This window comes from Gadus chalcogrammus, chromosome 7 (assembly GCF_026213295.1).
Source record: "Gadus chalcogrammus isolate NIFS_2021 chromosome 7, NIFS_Gcha_1.0, whole genome shotgun sequence".
NCBI lineage: Eukaryota > Metazoa > Chordata > Actinopteri > Gadiformes > Gadidae > Gadus > Gadus chalcogrammus.
Genome location: NC_079418.1, coordinates 18,832,946 through 18,849,863, shown reverse-complemented (window position 1 = coordinate 18,849,863; position 16,918 = coordinate 18,832,946). Strand labels below are relative to the sequence as shown.

The following is a 16,918-nucleotide window of genomic DNA, read 5'->3' as shown; positions in this document are numbered from 1 at the left end:
CCTCACCTTGACCTCCAGGTCCACCGTGGCCACCGACTCGGTCAGGTCCCTCCTCGTGGTTCCTGATACCTTGAATCGATACACGCTGACCCTCTCGTAGTCCAGCGGCAGCAGCAGCCGGATCAGCCCCGTGTCCGCGTCCACGGCGAACGTCCCCTCCCGGTTGCTGTCGGGGGTCTCCCCGGCCACCAGGCCGAAGCTCCCCGCCAGGCCGGGGCCCAGGTACACGGAGCCCAGCGCCGCCCCCACCGCCGTGTCCTCGGGCAGGGTGAAGGAGTACTGCGGCTGGCTGAAGGAGGGCACCAGGGCGTCGGGCGGGAGCACGTGGATGAAGGCCGACACCAGGGAGTGCTTGGAGGGAGAGCCGCCGTCCGAGGCCTTGACGAAGAAGGACAGCACGGCGCCCTGGAGGTGGGCCACGGTGCTCTTGGTCATCATCCAGCCGCTGTCCGGCTCCACCTGCAGCACCATCGGCAGAAGCAGAAGCAGAAGTACTTTTTATCACGTTCTTATTGTACAAGTACACAAGAGTACAACTCTTAGGCTTGGCACCTCAACACACATAGCAGCAATAATACAATAAAGAGTAAATAGATATTTAGAATATATAAAATACGTAAAAAATAAGAACAATAAGTATAAGTGAGTAAAAATAAGTTGTCGAATAAAGTGGTCGATGGTAGTAGTACCAGCCACGGTTGATTGTAATGAAAAATACAGTGCAGTGCAAAAATGTTGCAATTACAGTAAATATGTGTTTAAATGGTCCCTTGTGGTATCGTGCGTATTGTGGGTAGTGGATTCCCCCAGGAGCCTGACTGCTAGGGGGGGGAAAACTGTTCCTCATCCTCTGGGTTTTGGCCCCGTTTTTCCCCCCACAGCCTTATCTGCACACCACCAGAGTGTTGAAGCAGTGCTATTTGATTCTGTTGTTTTTGATAGGACGGCGCTAGACAGCATGTCAAGGATTTGTAAGCGCAAACTCAAATTTGATTGAACTTCTTTAACCTGTCTTTCACTGACAGGGAGCTTTGGTTTTATTTATTGTGCACTATCTGATTCCATCATTCTTCTGCCTCCACTGTTGATTTGCTGTCATTTTGTTTTTTATCTGTATTTTACTTCATTACTTTTTACTTGTCAAGTGTCAAGTGAAGCAGACCTTGAATATCTCCATATTCAGGTTTGGGATTTGCCTGTATCTTGCTTTGATAGGCCGTCCTTTCAGAATAAATTCAGTTTGGTTAACCTTGCTTAATAACGCTCCCACTTGTTTTACATGGTGGCACTCGTGTCAGTGTTAAAGTAATACGGGGACAATTTTATCAAACGATTTACGAATAAAGTTGAATTGAATGCGACAAAAATGACAACATGGACACCGGGACTAATGAAACAAACCAACACCAGTGTGAAGGTCCTCACCTCCAGCACCTCCACCAGGGAGTGGATCCCTACCCTTTACAAATAAAGTTTAATCGAATTGAATAGGAAAAACACGGCCACATTGATGAACACCGAGTCGAGGGCTGCTCGATTATGGAAAAATCATAATCATGATCATTTTTGTCAATATATAAATCAGGATTATTCAAACGATTATTTTTTGAGTTTGAAAACATGATGCATTTATTCTGCATTTCTCTCCAACGCAACACTTTGTATTTGAGATCTTTGAATTTCCTCTTAAAAAAATTACACAAAATGTTCAAATCGAAAATAATGTACAAAAATGTATCCAGCTGTTCAATTTCTATGCAACATTTAATGAATAAAAACAAATTTACAAAAAAAACTAAGAATAATAATAATAATAATAAGATAAAAGATTGTTAAAACTTGATTATAATAGTTTGGAGATCGTTTGACCCAAAAATCGCGGTAAAAATTTGCTGACACGCACAGTCCTAAGCGAGTCTAACTAAACCAACCAAAGCCAGCAGTGTGGGCGTCCTCACCTCCAGCACGTCCACCAGGGAGTGGCGCGCCTCGCTGTACAGGGAGTAGGTCACCCTGGCGTTGAGCCCGGCATCGGCGTCCGTGGCCTGGATCTGGGTGACCAGCGAGCCCTTGCCCACGTTGGCCTTGATGCTCATGCGGTACTCCACCGCCCGGAAGCGGGGGGCGTTGTCGTTCTCGTCCCCCAGGACCACCCGCACCGTGCAGAAGGACGCGCGGCCTGGGGGAGGAACCGGGAGAAGGATTAGTTCTACAACTCTGAGAGGACAGAGGCAGGCAGTAGGTGAATACCTCTGGCTCTCAGGATTTCACGCAGATTTATTTTTTGTTTGTTGAAATGTCGGAGTTTGCCGACAGACCGGGAGTGGGGGGCGGGGTTGCTGTCTGAAAGGGGGAGGGGGAGCAGGTGGGGGGGGAGACACTCTTTCTGTTGCCCTGCAGCCTGTTCCGCAAGTCTCTCTTGATCTATACACAGAGAGTGAATGGAGTTTAGCTTATTTTATACTTTTGTATAATATTTACAGTAAAAAAAAAAAAAAAAAAAATCTTTTTTTTTTTTTTTTTAAAGGCAGGCATGTGTTGCTTAGGGGTCCGCCTAAAAATGTAAGTGCTGTGGGAAACCCTGGCTCTGTTTGTAGAGAAGGGTCTGAAGGAGACGCAGCCTGGGGCTCAAGAATGAGACTAATCAGCCAAGGTTTTAGAGAGCAGTCAGGAGAGTCTTAGAGGATATAGTGAATCAGGAAGTAAGAACGGTCATAGAGGACATAGTCAAGCAGTAAGGCAGTAAGGCTTTATTTTTTATAGCGCCTGATCAAAGACGCTGTTGGAAAGACTTCAGAGATATTATTTGAATGTGATTGGTTAGGAATGCCAGAGCCATTCGTCAGCTGTCAATGAGTGAAGCACGCTGTGAGAGTATCTGTTTAGAGTTGAAGGCTAATGTCTGTCCCATCAGGACATCAGCTCTTGTCTCTCTCTTCACAGCTCTAGAACCACACCTACAGCACCTTTAAACAACACGATACAACGTGCTTAAGAGCAGAAGGACAGCGAAAGCAGATAGACACATCAAATGAGCGGTACCTCCTCCGTCCAGGGCCATGACGGTGAGCACCATGTCCTTGTTGACCGGGTTCTCTCGGTCCAGCGTCTGCGCGGTGGCTATGAGTCCGTCGGCGTGGATGGTGAACTGGGACTTCCCCAGGTCGTTGATGAAGGAGTAGGTGATCTGGCCAAACAGCCCAGAGTCCTCGTCTGTGGCACGGACCTAGCCAAAGCCAAAGTCAAAGTCAAAGTGAACTTTATTTATCAGACCCACCGTGCACCAAGTTACATAGTGGACCGAAATTGCGTTGCCCCATACTCCGAATGTGCAATTTATATATTTACCACACAACATAGAACATAGAACATAGTAACATAATAGTGCAAAAAGACAACAAGAAATAAACACAACGTTATGTTACAGATACATTAAACAGAATATTATATTTACAGTGTTATGAGGTAGTTGTTGATGTTCAAATACAGGTGCAATATAGCAAAGCGGTGAACGCCTGGGGTGTTAATGCTGCAGAACAACACACTCACGCCTCTCGAGTGAGGTCTTGCAACAGCTTCAGCATCCGGAACAACAACAACATCAAGCGAGGAATCTTCATTTTCTCTGCGAGCGCCTTTGTGATTTATGGAGGAGAAAACAAAATCACACACACCTGAATGACCTTTGACCCCGGAGGAGCATTTTCTTGGACCTCAGCCAAGTAGAACCTCTGGCTGAACACTGGGCTGTACAGGTTGGCCCCCAGCACGCGCACGGTCACCTGAGGGAGGGGGCGACGTAGAGATGCATACAAGCTGAAGGATGGCTGTAACTAAGAAGGTCGCAAAGAAAACGGGAAGACGGGAGATCAGGAACAAATCACAAAAAGTCGCCTTAAGATGGACACCACAAGGCAAAAGAAAACCCAGGAGGCCAAAAAACACCTGGCACAAAACTGATGAACCCGTCAAGGGGAGAGGCCCAACATGCTGCCAGGAGCCGAATGCAATGGAGAGTGCTCATTGAAACCTTATGTCCCATAGGGGAAGAAGAGGTTGATGATGATGAAGAAGGTTGCCTAAGGCTATTGCCTGATCCTTAAGCGCTGTGTATCGAATGAATATTTATCGCCACGGTTCGTAAATCGCAGTTGCCAAGAGCTGAGACAAAATGTCAACATCATGCACCGTGTTAGCGTATAAGAAGAGCAGCGAACATTGACAGTAGAATACAGAGTGGATGGGTTGAGACAAGACGTCTGACCTGAGCGGTGCTGGTGAACACGCCGTCGGACACGGACACATTGAGCTGGTAGGAGGGCTTCAGGCCCTGCCTCCGCTTGCTCGACAGACTGAGCACCCCGCTACGGGCGTCCATGGTGAAGGTCATCCTCTCGTTGCCGGAGACGATGCTGTACCTAAAGAAAGTGTGAGAAAACAGAAAACGTATGCCCAATCAGGAGTTTTGGAAAGTGTGGGATGGGTTGATATATTGAAATGGATAGCTTAGTTTAAAAAACTATAATGATGTGATTCATTTGTATTCATGGAGTCGCAGTTTTAGGCAATTGGTGCCCATACTATTGCTGAGTAAACGCAAATAAATCAAATTATTGATTATCAACAAAAACAAAAGTTCCCTTTCATGGCTTTTCTCTCTTTTTTAGGAGACATATAAAAACCAAATATCCGGCCGGAATTAAAGCCGTTAAAAAACCGGAAGGGAGAAACTGAAATCTAATCGACTTCAAGGATTTGAATGTGCTAGTGTTATTCACGAAGCAATCCCAACCCCTGTTTAGCTCTCCTACGGCACAAAGGGCCTTCCTACTCTGTATTGTCAGGAACGGTTCACACCTTAATTTGTCGGCGTCGCAGACGTCGGCGTCGGACGCCTGCACGCAGGTCACAAAGTGTCCCCGGGGAGCCAGCTCGCTGACGTACGCCTCGTAGAGCGGCTGGCTGAAGTCCGGCGGGTTGTCGTTGGTGTCGGTCACGGTCACGGTGACGCTGACGTCGCTGCCCAGCGCGGGGTCCCCGCCGTCCGTCGCCCGCACAATGAAGTCGTAGCGCTGGACCAGCTCGAAGTCCAGCATGCGCGCTGTCACCACCGCGCCCGTGGCGTTGTCCACGCTGAAGTAGTCGGTGCTGTTGTAGAGGTCGGCCACGATCTGGTAGCTCACCGCCGCGTTCTGCTCAGAGTCCTGGTCCTGTGCCGACACCTGCGGAGCGGAACAGAGATGTCGATGGGACGTCAATGGGTTGATCGTCGCCCGGCGTAAAGCAAAGCGTTTTTGTGTCGCTGTCGGGATTCTCTGCTTCCGCCTGCACATGTTGACTCCAAAATCGTATTTTTCGTACCTTTCGTAACTTTTAAAAGTTTTAAGGCAAAATGTCAATGTTGTCTTAGTCTAAGCAAATGAATTGCATTACGATTCGCAATCGTTGTTGTAATTTCGTATTGTGTGGTCCCAGACCACTCCTGTCTCTAATGGAGAGATACTCAAATGTTGTTTACATTGGAAATCTATAGAGATGTCCAATGTCGAATGACAGAGCTGTGTTTTGCTAATTGGAAACCCTCTCATTCATGAATGTTCCCACCACGACCCCATCCCACCCGTACATTCCTGAGGTTTACTTTGAGGAATCCATTGCATAGTATCTGTTTATGCATAATCGTCCACTTCATTTCATATTGCCAGTGGATTCAGATTAACAGTATTTGGAAACTGTTTTGCGCATAAATGTTTCACATGAACATTTTTGCATTCCTCCAGGAGGAGTTTCACTTCAATCAAGTTTTCTGTTTATAATAAAATAGAAAGCAAAAAAAAATCATCAGGAAATAATTAATATGTCTGCACTGCACATTAAACATTTAATTGAATTGCAGGGGGAAACGTTCCGCAGCAGGGATTAAAGGCAAGATTTGAGGTTAAAGAAAATGTGTAGTTTTGAGTTGTTAACCATGAGCTTTTTTTTTAACGAATGCACACAAAGTATCAATTAACACCTAATTTAGTGAAGGACACTTCTGCTTTAAAGTTGAGTCCATAATGGTAGAATGAATGTTTAGATAAGATATTACTAAATTCCAGAAGCTGACAATAATTTGACATTCCCCTTGCACACAAATCCTGCAGTCATAGAGACAAGGTCATAATAAATTGAAGCATTTCTCTCTCTTTGCCTGCACTTCTCCACTGCGATGTCTGCATGGAGGGTCAGTTAAGGGCGCTTAGACAGGATAAATGGTCCCAACACGGGAGCATTAACGCGGGGTAACGGATGGCCTGCGTGATGAGCTCCCAGCTGTCTCGCAGTAGGAATAATGGAACTCCCAGGACCGGTTTGCATTGTAAACAACCCAATATTTCCTGCACTCCCGGCGCCAATGACAGGTTATGAATACCCCAACAGTCAAATTGGATCATTTTTCTTTTCAAGATGACTGCTATTACTTTGTTTAAGAACATACAATCAAATAAGGTCCTTACGCTATATTACTGGAAATACAGATGCTTGACTCCTGAGAGTGCCGTACAGCAAACACACACACACACACACACACACACACACACACACACACACACACCTTCAACACGGTGGTCCCGGTCATGGCGTTCTCCGGCAGCGTGGCCGCGTACGACGCGTTGCGGAACAGCGGCGGGTTGTCGTTGACGTCCAGCACGGCCACGTCCACGTCCACCTCGGAGCGGGCGCCGGTCTGAGGGTCGGTGGCCTTCACCGTCAGCCTGTAGTAGCGGGCGCCCTCGTAGTCCAGGGGGTAGACCACGCGGAGCACGCCGCTGTCGAAGCCCACGTCGAACTGGGAGCCCGGGTCGCCGTCCTCCAGGGTGTAGATGACCCGGCGGCCCTCGGGGCCGGTGGCGTCCACGGCCAGCACGGAGGAGGAGGGCGGGGCGTCCTCGCGCACGCTGATGCCGTAGAAGGGCCGGTCGAACACGGGCATGGCCTTGTTCACCACGGTGACGGGCAGCTCCACCCGGCCCGAGAGGGGCGGGACGCCGCCGTCCGTCGCCACCACGACCACACGGTACTCGGCGTTGGAGACGTCGGCCTCGAAGCTCCTGTTCAGGCTCAGCTCCCCCGTCACGGCGTTCACCTGCGGGGGGGGGGGGGAGCGGTCAGCCGATGACAGGACCGGAGAGGGCTTACACCACGCTCAACACGCTCATACGCAGAGTACGCAGAGTACGCAGGGCACCAAGTACCTGAGGGGGCACCAAAAATTAAGGTTTGTAAAAAAAAAAATACATTATTGAATTAAAAAAATATGTAAATTAGTTATGAAGAGGCCCACCGTTGTTTGTTCTTAATTGTATAACCTATCATTCAATTTCGGCAAATTAGATGTTTTTACCCCTCCCCCCCCCGGAAACGGCCAGCAGCGGCCCTGGGGGTCACCAACCTTTTTGAACCTGAGAGCTACTTCATGGGTACTGAGTCATACGAAGGGCATCCAGTTTGATATACTCTTCTGAAATAACCAATTTAATCAGTTTGCCTTTAGTTGTATATTATTATTAATGATTAATGATGCTGCTCATCTATGTGAAGACACCGATCGTGTTTATGATTTCTCACAATAATTATCAAAGGGAAAGATTTAAAAAAATTTAAAAAAAGGGAAAGAGTTGTTCAAGAATGAGTTGTGCTATGTTTAGAACAGGCCTGCGGGCACCTCATATGGTCCTTGCGGATAACCTGGTGCCCGCGGGCACTGTGTTGGTGACCCCTGGTTTACACCAACACTTTATCCATGCTGCACAGACAGGACATTGGGGTTTCCCCGCAGGGAGTCCGGCACAGGTGTCAGCATTTAAACGGGAATGAAGGAGAAATTGAAGAAGAAAGAATGACTGAAAACTCATTTGTCTATAATAAAAGAGTATATATTTTTTACCCCTATTAAAATGTTATAGAAATAAATATTGATTTAATCAAAAAACGTTGTAAAAAATCGATGTATATTATAAAAACATATTTTTAATTATAAATTATTCGTTATAATTTAATTATAAATAAAATATAATGAGAATACCCCCCCCCCCCCCCCAGCCCTCTTTTCTGACACTCAACCATCCAAAACACATTGTTTTAAATCACAGTGTTTGAATTCCATCTGAAACAGTGGCTCACCGATAATACTGTGAGTGGCTTACTGGCTCCTTATATTCAAATACTGTGAGAGCAACGTGCTTTGCTTGCTCGAGCATGTTCACCCTCCCTGCCTCTCGCCTTTATACTCAGTGTGTACTCAAGATTCAATTCGTCCTCTCGACGGAAGATCATAGGAGGGTCAGGCGCCGCAGGAAGTCAATAAAGCTGCGTACATTTTTTCAAATATGTTAAATATTAACGCTTCCATTTTGACAGCAATAATATGTATACATCTATAACAAAAGTAGGCGAAATATAAATGAAAAAATAAATGTGAACATTATCGATTGTTTATATATTCTGCATCATTATGGCCATTATACAAACATAATAATTTTAAACAGAAACCTTTGCTTTCAACATTCGTATCGTACCGCATCACAAGCAGCCCGTTCTCCATATCAGAGGACAAGAGGATGGTAGGAGGGCCTCACCTGGAAGTTCCTGTGCTGCTCCAGGAGGCTGTAGGTCACCTCCCCGTTCGGGCCCAGGTCCCGGTCCGAGGCCGAGACCCTGTAGATGACCCGGCCCGGCTCCGCCTCCACCTGGACCGCCGCGTAGTACGGCAGGTTCACGAACTCTGGGGCGTTGTCGTTCACGTCCTCCACCTGGGGTTGAGAGGGAGGAAGGAGGCTTAAGAGAGACGAGGTCTTTGAGAGTCAGACCCTGATGGCTGGGGTAGGGATCGGGGAACAGGGGTTCAATGAAGGCCACACACAGACACACCCTCATACATACTCATAATGCTCACACACACTCACACGCTCACACACACTCACACATGCACACACACGCTCACACACGCTCACACACACTCACACACACATGCTCGCACACACTCACACACGCTCACACTCACTCTCACACGCTCACACTCACTCACACACGCTAACACACACTCACACACGCTCACACATTTTTTTCTTTACTTTGCACCTAATTTCTTATTTTTTTCACAAATTTCTTACCCATTTTCTATTATATAATACATTTTCCATGCTTTTATTTATAATCTAGAATGGGAGCAACTGTAATGGGACTCAATTTGCGCCGGGGATCAATAATGCTTTCTGATTCTATTTCTGATTCAGATGCTAAGGGTTAACCCTTCTTGGAATCTCGATATATACGCAGACGTTAATTCTATTCAATCATTCGTATAATGAGTAATGAGAGTCGTGTTCTCCCGCTGAAGAGAGCTTCCTCCTGAACTGGGTTAGGGATGTGTATCATAGATAAGAAGAAACCAACCAAGGCATGAAAAAGCTTTCGCAGCGTGAATCGTTTATCCGTTTCCCAGTCTCCTATCTGGTCTAGTTTGTCTGGTCAGCACAGAACTGACCTCTGTAGATATAGTCGAACACACACGCAGGCACACACACACCCCCACAGACTCACCCACACACCCACACACCCACACACCCACACACACACCCCCACAGACTCACCCACACACACACACACACACACACACACACACACACACACACAGACTCACCCACACGACACACACACACACACACACACCCCCACAGACTCACCCACACACCCACACGACACACACCCACACACACACACACACACCCATAAACCCACACACACCCCCACAGACTCACCCACACGACACACGACACACACGACACACACACACACACACACACACACACACACACACACACACACACACACACACACACACACACACACACACACACACACACACACACACACACACACACACCCACCCACCCACACACCCACACACACACCCACACACATCCACAAACCCCCACACACCCCCACAGACTCACCCACACACCCACACGACACACACACACACACACACACACACATCCACAAACCCCCACACAGCCCCACTGCCTCCACACACACACCAACACCCACACACACACCGACACACCCACCCACACACACACATACAGACACCCCCCCCCCCGCCCCCCTCCCATGCCGACCTGCACTTGCACCGTGACGCGGGCCACCCGGGACACGTCCCTCTCGCGGCGGACCTCCAGCACCAGCTCGTAGCGGTCCCGCTCCTCGCGGTCCAGCGCCACGCCGGTGGTCATCACCGCTCCGCAGGTGGGCCTGACGGAGAACCTCCCGCCGGGGTTCAGGAGGGCGTAGCGGAGCGGCTCGCCGAGGGCGTGGCCCGCCGCGCTGACCACCGTCACCACGGTGACGTGGGTGGAGTTCTCCGCCACGCTGGCGGCGTACGCCGGGAGGGTGAAGCGCAGCCCGCCGTCGACCGCCACCTCCCGGACCACCAGCGTCACCGCCGCCGTCGCCGAGAAGCGGCCGTCCCACACCTGCCCGTTCAAAGTGGTCCACGTGAGGAAAAAAAAGGACAGAAGCATGGTACATGGACGTCGGCGGCCGTCTACCATGCAGGGCCACGGGAGGAGTAAGGGAAAGGTGCCTTGCTCATACCTCGACACTCAGCTAGGAGGAGCCAGGGATCGAACTAGCAACCCTACGGTTACCAGCAAACCCGCTCTACCTCCTGAGCTACCGCCGATACTCGTAATAAGGACATGTCGAGTCAGACGCCAAGGTTGAGTTCTGGTTGCTGCGTCTACGGTCTGCTTTTTGAGTAAAAAGTAAAAAAAAACTGAAACGACATAATTAATGTGTCAGAAACACTTTCCCCTGCCCCTGTAGCCAAAGCCTAGACTAGAATAAACCGTAGACGTTTGTCTGCACACATTTGGGGGATGTTGAGACGTTTCTATTATCTGGCTGCCCGCGGCCGCTTCTATCATCGCGCTGGCCAGAGGTTAGTGTTGCTTGGCCGAGCGTTCTGTCTGAGCCGCGCAGACGGGCTGTGTCTTAGGGGGGGATCTGAGAGATCACAATCCAGCGTCGATCAAGTTCGATACGGCTTGAGTGTCCTTGAGCCAGAGGACGGCAAATCATAAACAGCTTCACAAAATAGATTTTTTCGTACGTCGTCCGACGGAAGGGAGGACGGGGGTAAGCAAAGAAAAAGCTAATCTCCCTGTGAAGATCTGAAGTGTATGCCAAGAATGTTAATACAGACCTGGGTTAGGCTGTTGATATACCGCAGAAAAACAAACCCACTTTGTTGAGGTGTAACAATGATAAACAGCGCCATGAACAAACCGGGGCGGGCTTCCTACGCAGCGGACCCCACCTTGACGGTGAAGACGTAGCGGTCGTTTTGGAGGTTGCCGTTGGTGACCGTCACCACGCCAGTGGCGGTGTCCAACGCGAAATTCTCCAGACCCCCGTCGGCGAGGGAGAAGAGGAGCCGGGTGGAGTTGAGGGCCGTCTCGGGCGACCCCGGGCCGGGGTCACGGGTCAGGTCGGGGTCCGACGCCTCCACCCTGAGGACCTCCACCCCCTTGTAGGTGGGCAGTAGCAGCACCGCCTCGTACGAGTCCTGGGAGAACCGCGGCGGGGAGTCGTTGATGTTGACCACCTGGGGGTTCGGTTTTGGTTCGAGGAGAAAAATATGGAATTTAGCGTAGGATGGTGTACCAGCAGTAGACAATAAACCCCCCTAGTCTCACTAATCTGTCTCTATAATCTATTCTGATCATCAAAAATACGATTATAGTTATCTAATTTAATAATCTAAAATCTATAGACTGATAGTAGATTAACTGAAATCTGGGTAAACAGTGGGGTTCACTATCTTTCGCTTTAATTAGTTTAGACCAATCATGTTACTGGAGGCAGAGCTCTTAAGCGCTTAACTAGCTATCAACAGCCAAAACACAACCTCGGCCAGCACCATTCATCTGTAAAAGGCTGTAAAGTTTTGGAAAGGGCTAAGGTTTCAAATCAACCTCTGGTATAGCCTGGCCACTCTAGAAACACACTTAATAAAACTCTGACAGCTTCATCCACAAGCAAAATGAATTCTCCTTGGTAGGAAATCTCCATGACTGAACAGGAAACAAGTTTCGGTTTTCTGGCCCAGGCACCGTCCCTGTCTCCCGTCTCCCACCCGAAGTTCAGCTCCATTATCGTCGGACCGCCGGATCCCAGATTATAACCCCCCCCCCCCCCCACCATGGCAGATCTGAATGACTCACCTTCAGCAGCACCTCTGCGGGGCTCTCGGCAGATCTGGGAGGCTGGCCGCTATCTCTCACATGAACACGGAAAACAAACTCCGGGAAGGTCTCGTAATCCAGGGTGGAAATTGTTCTGCGGTGCAGGAAAACGCAAACAAGCGAGAGAGAGAGAGGAGAAGAGAGAGAGAGGGAGAGAGGGGGAGAGGAAGAGAGAGAGAGGGAGAGAGGGGGAGAGGAAGAGAGAGAGAGAGTGAGAGATAGAGGGCAATGGGAAGAGCGTCGTGACAATTCATCACGATTAGCATTGTGATGAAGCGCACGACGCTGTTAAAAAGACGTAAATGGACTGCATTCATGGAGCTCTTTTCATGCACACATTCACACGCCGACGGCGGTGGCAGCCATGCAGGGCCACAGCCAGCTCATTGGGAGAAGTTAGGGTTTCTCGCCATGCTCAGGGACACCTCGGCGCTCTAGCTAGGGATTGAAGTAGCAACCTCGGCTTGCGGTTACCAGCCAACCCGCACTACCTCCTGAGCTACTGCCGCCCCACACGTCAGAGGAAAGTTCCACTTATTCACTAAGCTCTTCATTCAAATGAGTTTGGAGTCAGAGAGTGTGTGACGATCGAAGCATGGATAAAAGGGATGGAAACTCCAGCGCGTGACTCGGTGACCGGCCGCGTACCGGATCGATCCGGTGCCCGAGTCCACGCTGAAGAACATTCGGGCCGTCTCCTCGATGATGCGGAAGACCAGCAGGGCGTTGTGGTTGCGGTCCTCGTCAGAGGCCTGGATCACCAGAGGGAAGCCGTCCTCCCCAAGGACCACGCTGTTGACAGGGGCAGCCTCGCTGATCACACCCACGTATCTAAAGAGAGAGAGAGAGAGAGAGAGAGAGAGAGAGAGAGAGAGAGAGAGAGAGAGAGAGAGAGAGAGAGAGAGAGAGAGAGAGAGAGAGCAAGAGAGCAAAAGAGAGAGAGAAAGAGCGAGAGAGCGAGAGAGCGAGAGAGCGAGAGAGCGAGAGAGCGAGAGAGCAAAAGAGAGAGAGAAAGAGCGAGAGAGCGAGAGAGAAGAGGGAGAGGAGAGAGAGAGAGAGACAGAAAGAGAGAGAGAGAGAGAGAGAGAGAGAGAGAGCAAGAGAGCAAAAGAGAGAGAGAAAGAGCGAGAGAGCAAGAGAGCAAGAGAGCAAAAGAGAGAGAGAAAGAGCGAGAGAGCGAGAGAGAAGAGGGAGAGGAGAGAGAGAGAGAGAGAGAGAGAGAGAGAGAGAGAGAGAGAGAGAGAGAGAGAGAGAGAGAGAAGAGAGAAAAGGGAGAGGAGAGAGAGAGAGAGAGAGAGAGAGAGAGAGAGAGAGAGAGAGAGAGAGAGAGAGAGAGAGAGAGAAAAGGGAGTGGAGAGAGAGAGAGAGAGAAGAGGGAGAGGAGAGAGAGAACGAGAGAGAAAGAGAGAAACAGAGAGGGGGAGGGAGAGAGGGCAAAAGGAATGATGGAAAAGGGCACACATGCACACACACACACGGATGTGTGTGCTTTAGTGTGTGTGTGTGTGTGTGTGTGCGCGTGTGTGCATGTGTGCACCAGGGCAGGGAGCTAATCAATTCAAAACAGAGATCCCATTGTCAAACCGCCGGCAGAGAGAGCGAAGCTATATCTCGCCGGGGTCGACCAGCCGGAGTGACCGACCGTACCTGACTCGCTGCAGGAGGGGCGGGCTGTCGTTGACGTCCCCCACCTGCACCGTCAGGGTGGTGCTGGCCTCCACCCCCGCCACGCTCAACGCCCGCACCACCAGGGAGTAGGACGTCGCGCGCTGGTCATCAAAAGATAAACAACAATAAGGAAGAGCATACAGAGCCATGCTTACCCACGCACACGCCAAGATGCCTCAAAGAGTCCCTGGGATCTGATAGCGCAAATTGGCTTTTTTGTTTTTCTTTTGTCTCTTTTTCTCTTGGGGGCGGCCTCACCTCGTAGTCCAGGGGTTTGCGCAGGGTGACGGCGCCGGTGTAGGGGTTCATCAGGAAGCAGCGCTCCTCGTCGCCGTCGGTGATGTCGTACACCAGCGCCGAGCGACCCACGGCGGCGATGACGGCCACCAGGGCGCCCGCGGTACGGTTCTCCATCACCTGGTGGTCACGGTGTGTATATCAACAAGGGTGTGGTCGGCCGTCGCCTCGCGATCCGTCTGTAGAGTTCCTCCTTTCCCTTTATCCGCTCTGTCCATCACTTCCATCCATCCATCAAGTTTTCATCCATTCATCCACATTCATGCACTCATAACTCACCATGTCCCTCTCATCCATGCTAACGTATTTTGAAACATACAGTAATAGAGTTGCAAAGTGGGCGGAGCTTATGGTTCTGGAAGCGAAGCCCCTCTTTATGTTTTTACTTCATTTTTTATTAATGACATTATGGGGAGCGATCGTGGGAGACGCCTTGATTATGTAAGGATTAAATTAGAAAGTGTTATTGCTTTCTTTTAATAAGTTCTTAATTCTACGTTACCCAGCATGCACTTTGGTCCGCTGGATGAGAGCGTTTCTTCTGCCGTCGAGGGTGCAGTCGAGAATTTATGCACAGACATAAAGTAGTTGATGGATAGGTAGATCGTTGGGTACTTTTATTCCTCCCGAGGGAGAGATTTGGTCATTACACTAGCTGTAGGGACATACCCCTGTTGGCAGAGTACAAGCGCAGAATAAAGTATCTTCTCACAGCTTGGAAGAAATAAAAAACATAAGATACAACACAAACAAAACCGTAAGAAATTAGAGAAGTCTACTAAAAAGGGAGAAAGGTGATTAAGAATACTGTGGTGAACTAAAACTGAGGACAATTTGATGGGAGTCAACAGTGATTAATGAACTAGTAATAAGGGGCAGGAGTTAGTCGGCTGAGGATTTCTCTGTGACTACTGCGGAGCGATGATTGCGTTCTCAGCCATAGATGCCTTGATATTTTTTTTTGTGAAAGAAGTCTAGTTGGTAGTTTGTGATGCGCTGTGTGGCTTAAATACCGTCCAGAGAAATCGAAGGAGAAACCAGGTTCCCAGGTATCCTCAGAAGTTGGATCGGGGAGTGCTGGATGATCTATTTTTAGCTCTGTGATTGGTAGAGGCTTACCGCAATGCTCCATGGGACTATTAGTCTTCTTAGCCACAAAGTTATTTATGAACACAGCCTTGTAACTTGGCTCTCAATGAACCATGATTTTATCCCGCGGGTTCACAGTTGTTTGTAGTCATGATTAATTGAGGACGTTGTCACACACATTTGAGTTAGAGTGTTCCAAACCCGTAACGGAAAAGTGTCAATGAGGGAAATGAATGGGGTTATTACATCCACCCCCCCAATAAGACCCTCTGATACAGCTCCGCCCACTTTGCAACTCTATCCGCCTCCTTCCTCATGTAACATCCATCCAACATCCATTCTATCCATCCATCCAACACTCCCTCCTTCCTTCCCTCCCCCTCTCCCACCCACCCTTCCCCCCATCACAACCTCCCTCCCTCCCTCCCTCCTTCCCTCCCTCTCTCCCCCCATCCCTCCCTCCCTCCGTCTCTCTCTCCCCCCATCCCTCCCTCCCTCCCTCCCTCCCTCCCCCCCCCCCCTCCCTCCCTCCCTCTCTCCCTCCCTCCCCCCCCTCCCTCCCTCCCTCCCTCCCTCCCTCCCTCCCTCCGTCCGTCTCTCTCTCCCTCCCTCCCCCCCTCCCTCCCTCCCTCCCTCCCTCCCCCCCTCCCTCTCTCCCATCCATTCAGCCGGCTCCTCCATTACCTCGGCCTGGTACTCTCTCTGGGTGAAGGTTGGCCTGGAGACGTCCGAGAGGGTCAGGGAGATGCGGGCCGTGGCGCTCGCCATTAGCTGGGGGGACCCGCCATCCACGACCCGCACGCTCAGAATGTAGGAGCCCACCGAGGTGAAGTCCAGGCTCCTCGCAGTGGAGATAACACCGGTGGAGTTAACGATCCCAAACAAACCGGCTGAGTTCCCTGCAGGGGACAGCGGAGGGGGAGGGTGGTGTTATCCAAATTGCGAATTTTCCTCCGCGGTCCTCTTGGAATGCAAAAACCTGTCGGAGCTGAAAATAATCACCCTATCATGCTTTTCAACCTTTAAGTCGCAAGTTCCGTTTTAAGTCGCAAGTTCCGTTTCAACTTTGGCGACACCTTTGGCGATGGTTTTTAACAGAGATACAAACAGCGTCGCAGTTCATAACGTTCTTCATGCTGCAAATGCAAGGTCAGTCATCACTGGGCCATAGGCTCAGTCCCCATTGTGTTTCCACTTTAAACATGAATCTATTTTTGAGTTAAAGTAAAACGGCAACTTCAAATAGTTGCTTTTTAATTGAGAATTTGGACGTCATCATCGCATGTGTAGGATTGTATTTCTCCATCCTCCATCTCAGAGGAGGGGTGAGGCTGAGGAGTGGGGGATGCCCTACTTTTAGTTCTGTGATTGGTTGACTCTTACGAAAATGCTGTGGGGCAACACGTCTTCTGACCCACAAAGTTATTAATGAAAGGGATTTCATTCCTCCTACATTCCTCGGCAGCACCGAGACAACACACACACACACACACACACACACACACACACACACACACACACACACACACACACACACACACACACACACACCTGCTTCTATGCTGTAGGTGAGC

At 49.7% G+C, this 16,918-nt stretch overlaps 1 protein-coding gene across 1 annotated transcript in view; it reads right to left on the bottom strand.

Moving 5' to 3' along the window:
- Positions 1-16,918, bottom strand: part of LOC130386038 (protocadherin Fat 3-like) — a 61,222-nt gene that overhangs the window by 28,242 nt on the left and 16,062 nt on the right. The window contains 16 exon segments of the mRNA XM_056594824.1: positions 7-459; positions 1,959-2,179; positions 3,043-3,226; positions 3,675-3,782; positions 4,265-4,418; positions 4,858-5,222; positions 6,599-7,129; positions 8,622-8,795; positions 10,164-10,517; positions 11,363-11,650; positions 12,270-12,384; positions 12,939-13,121; positions 13,938-14,059; positions 14,217-14,375; positions 16,029-16,243; positions 16,896-16,918. The exon segment at positions 16,896-16,918 is cut by the window's right edge and continues 188 nt beyond it. Of these exon segments, the coding sequence (XP_056450799.1) occupies positions 7-459; positions 1,959-2,179; positions 3,043-3,226; positions 3,675-3,782; positions 4,265-4,418; positions 4,858-5,222; positions 6,599-7,129; positions 8,622-8,795; positions 10,164-10,517; positions 11,363-11,650; positions 12,270-12,384; positions 12,939-13,121; positions 13,938-14,059; positions 14,217-14,375; positions 16,029-16,243; positions 16,896-16,918 (3,649 nt within the window).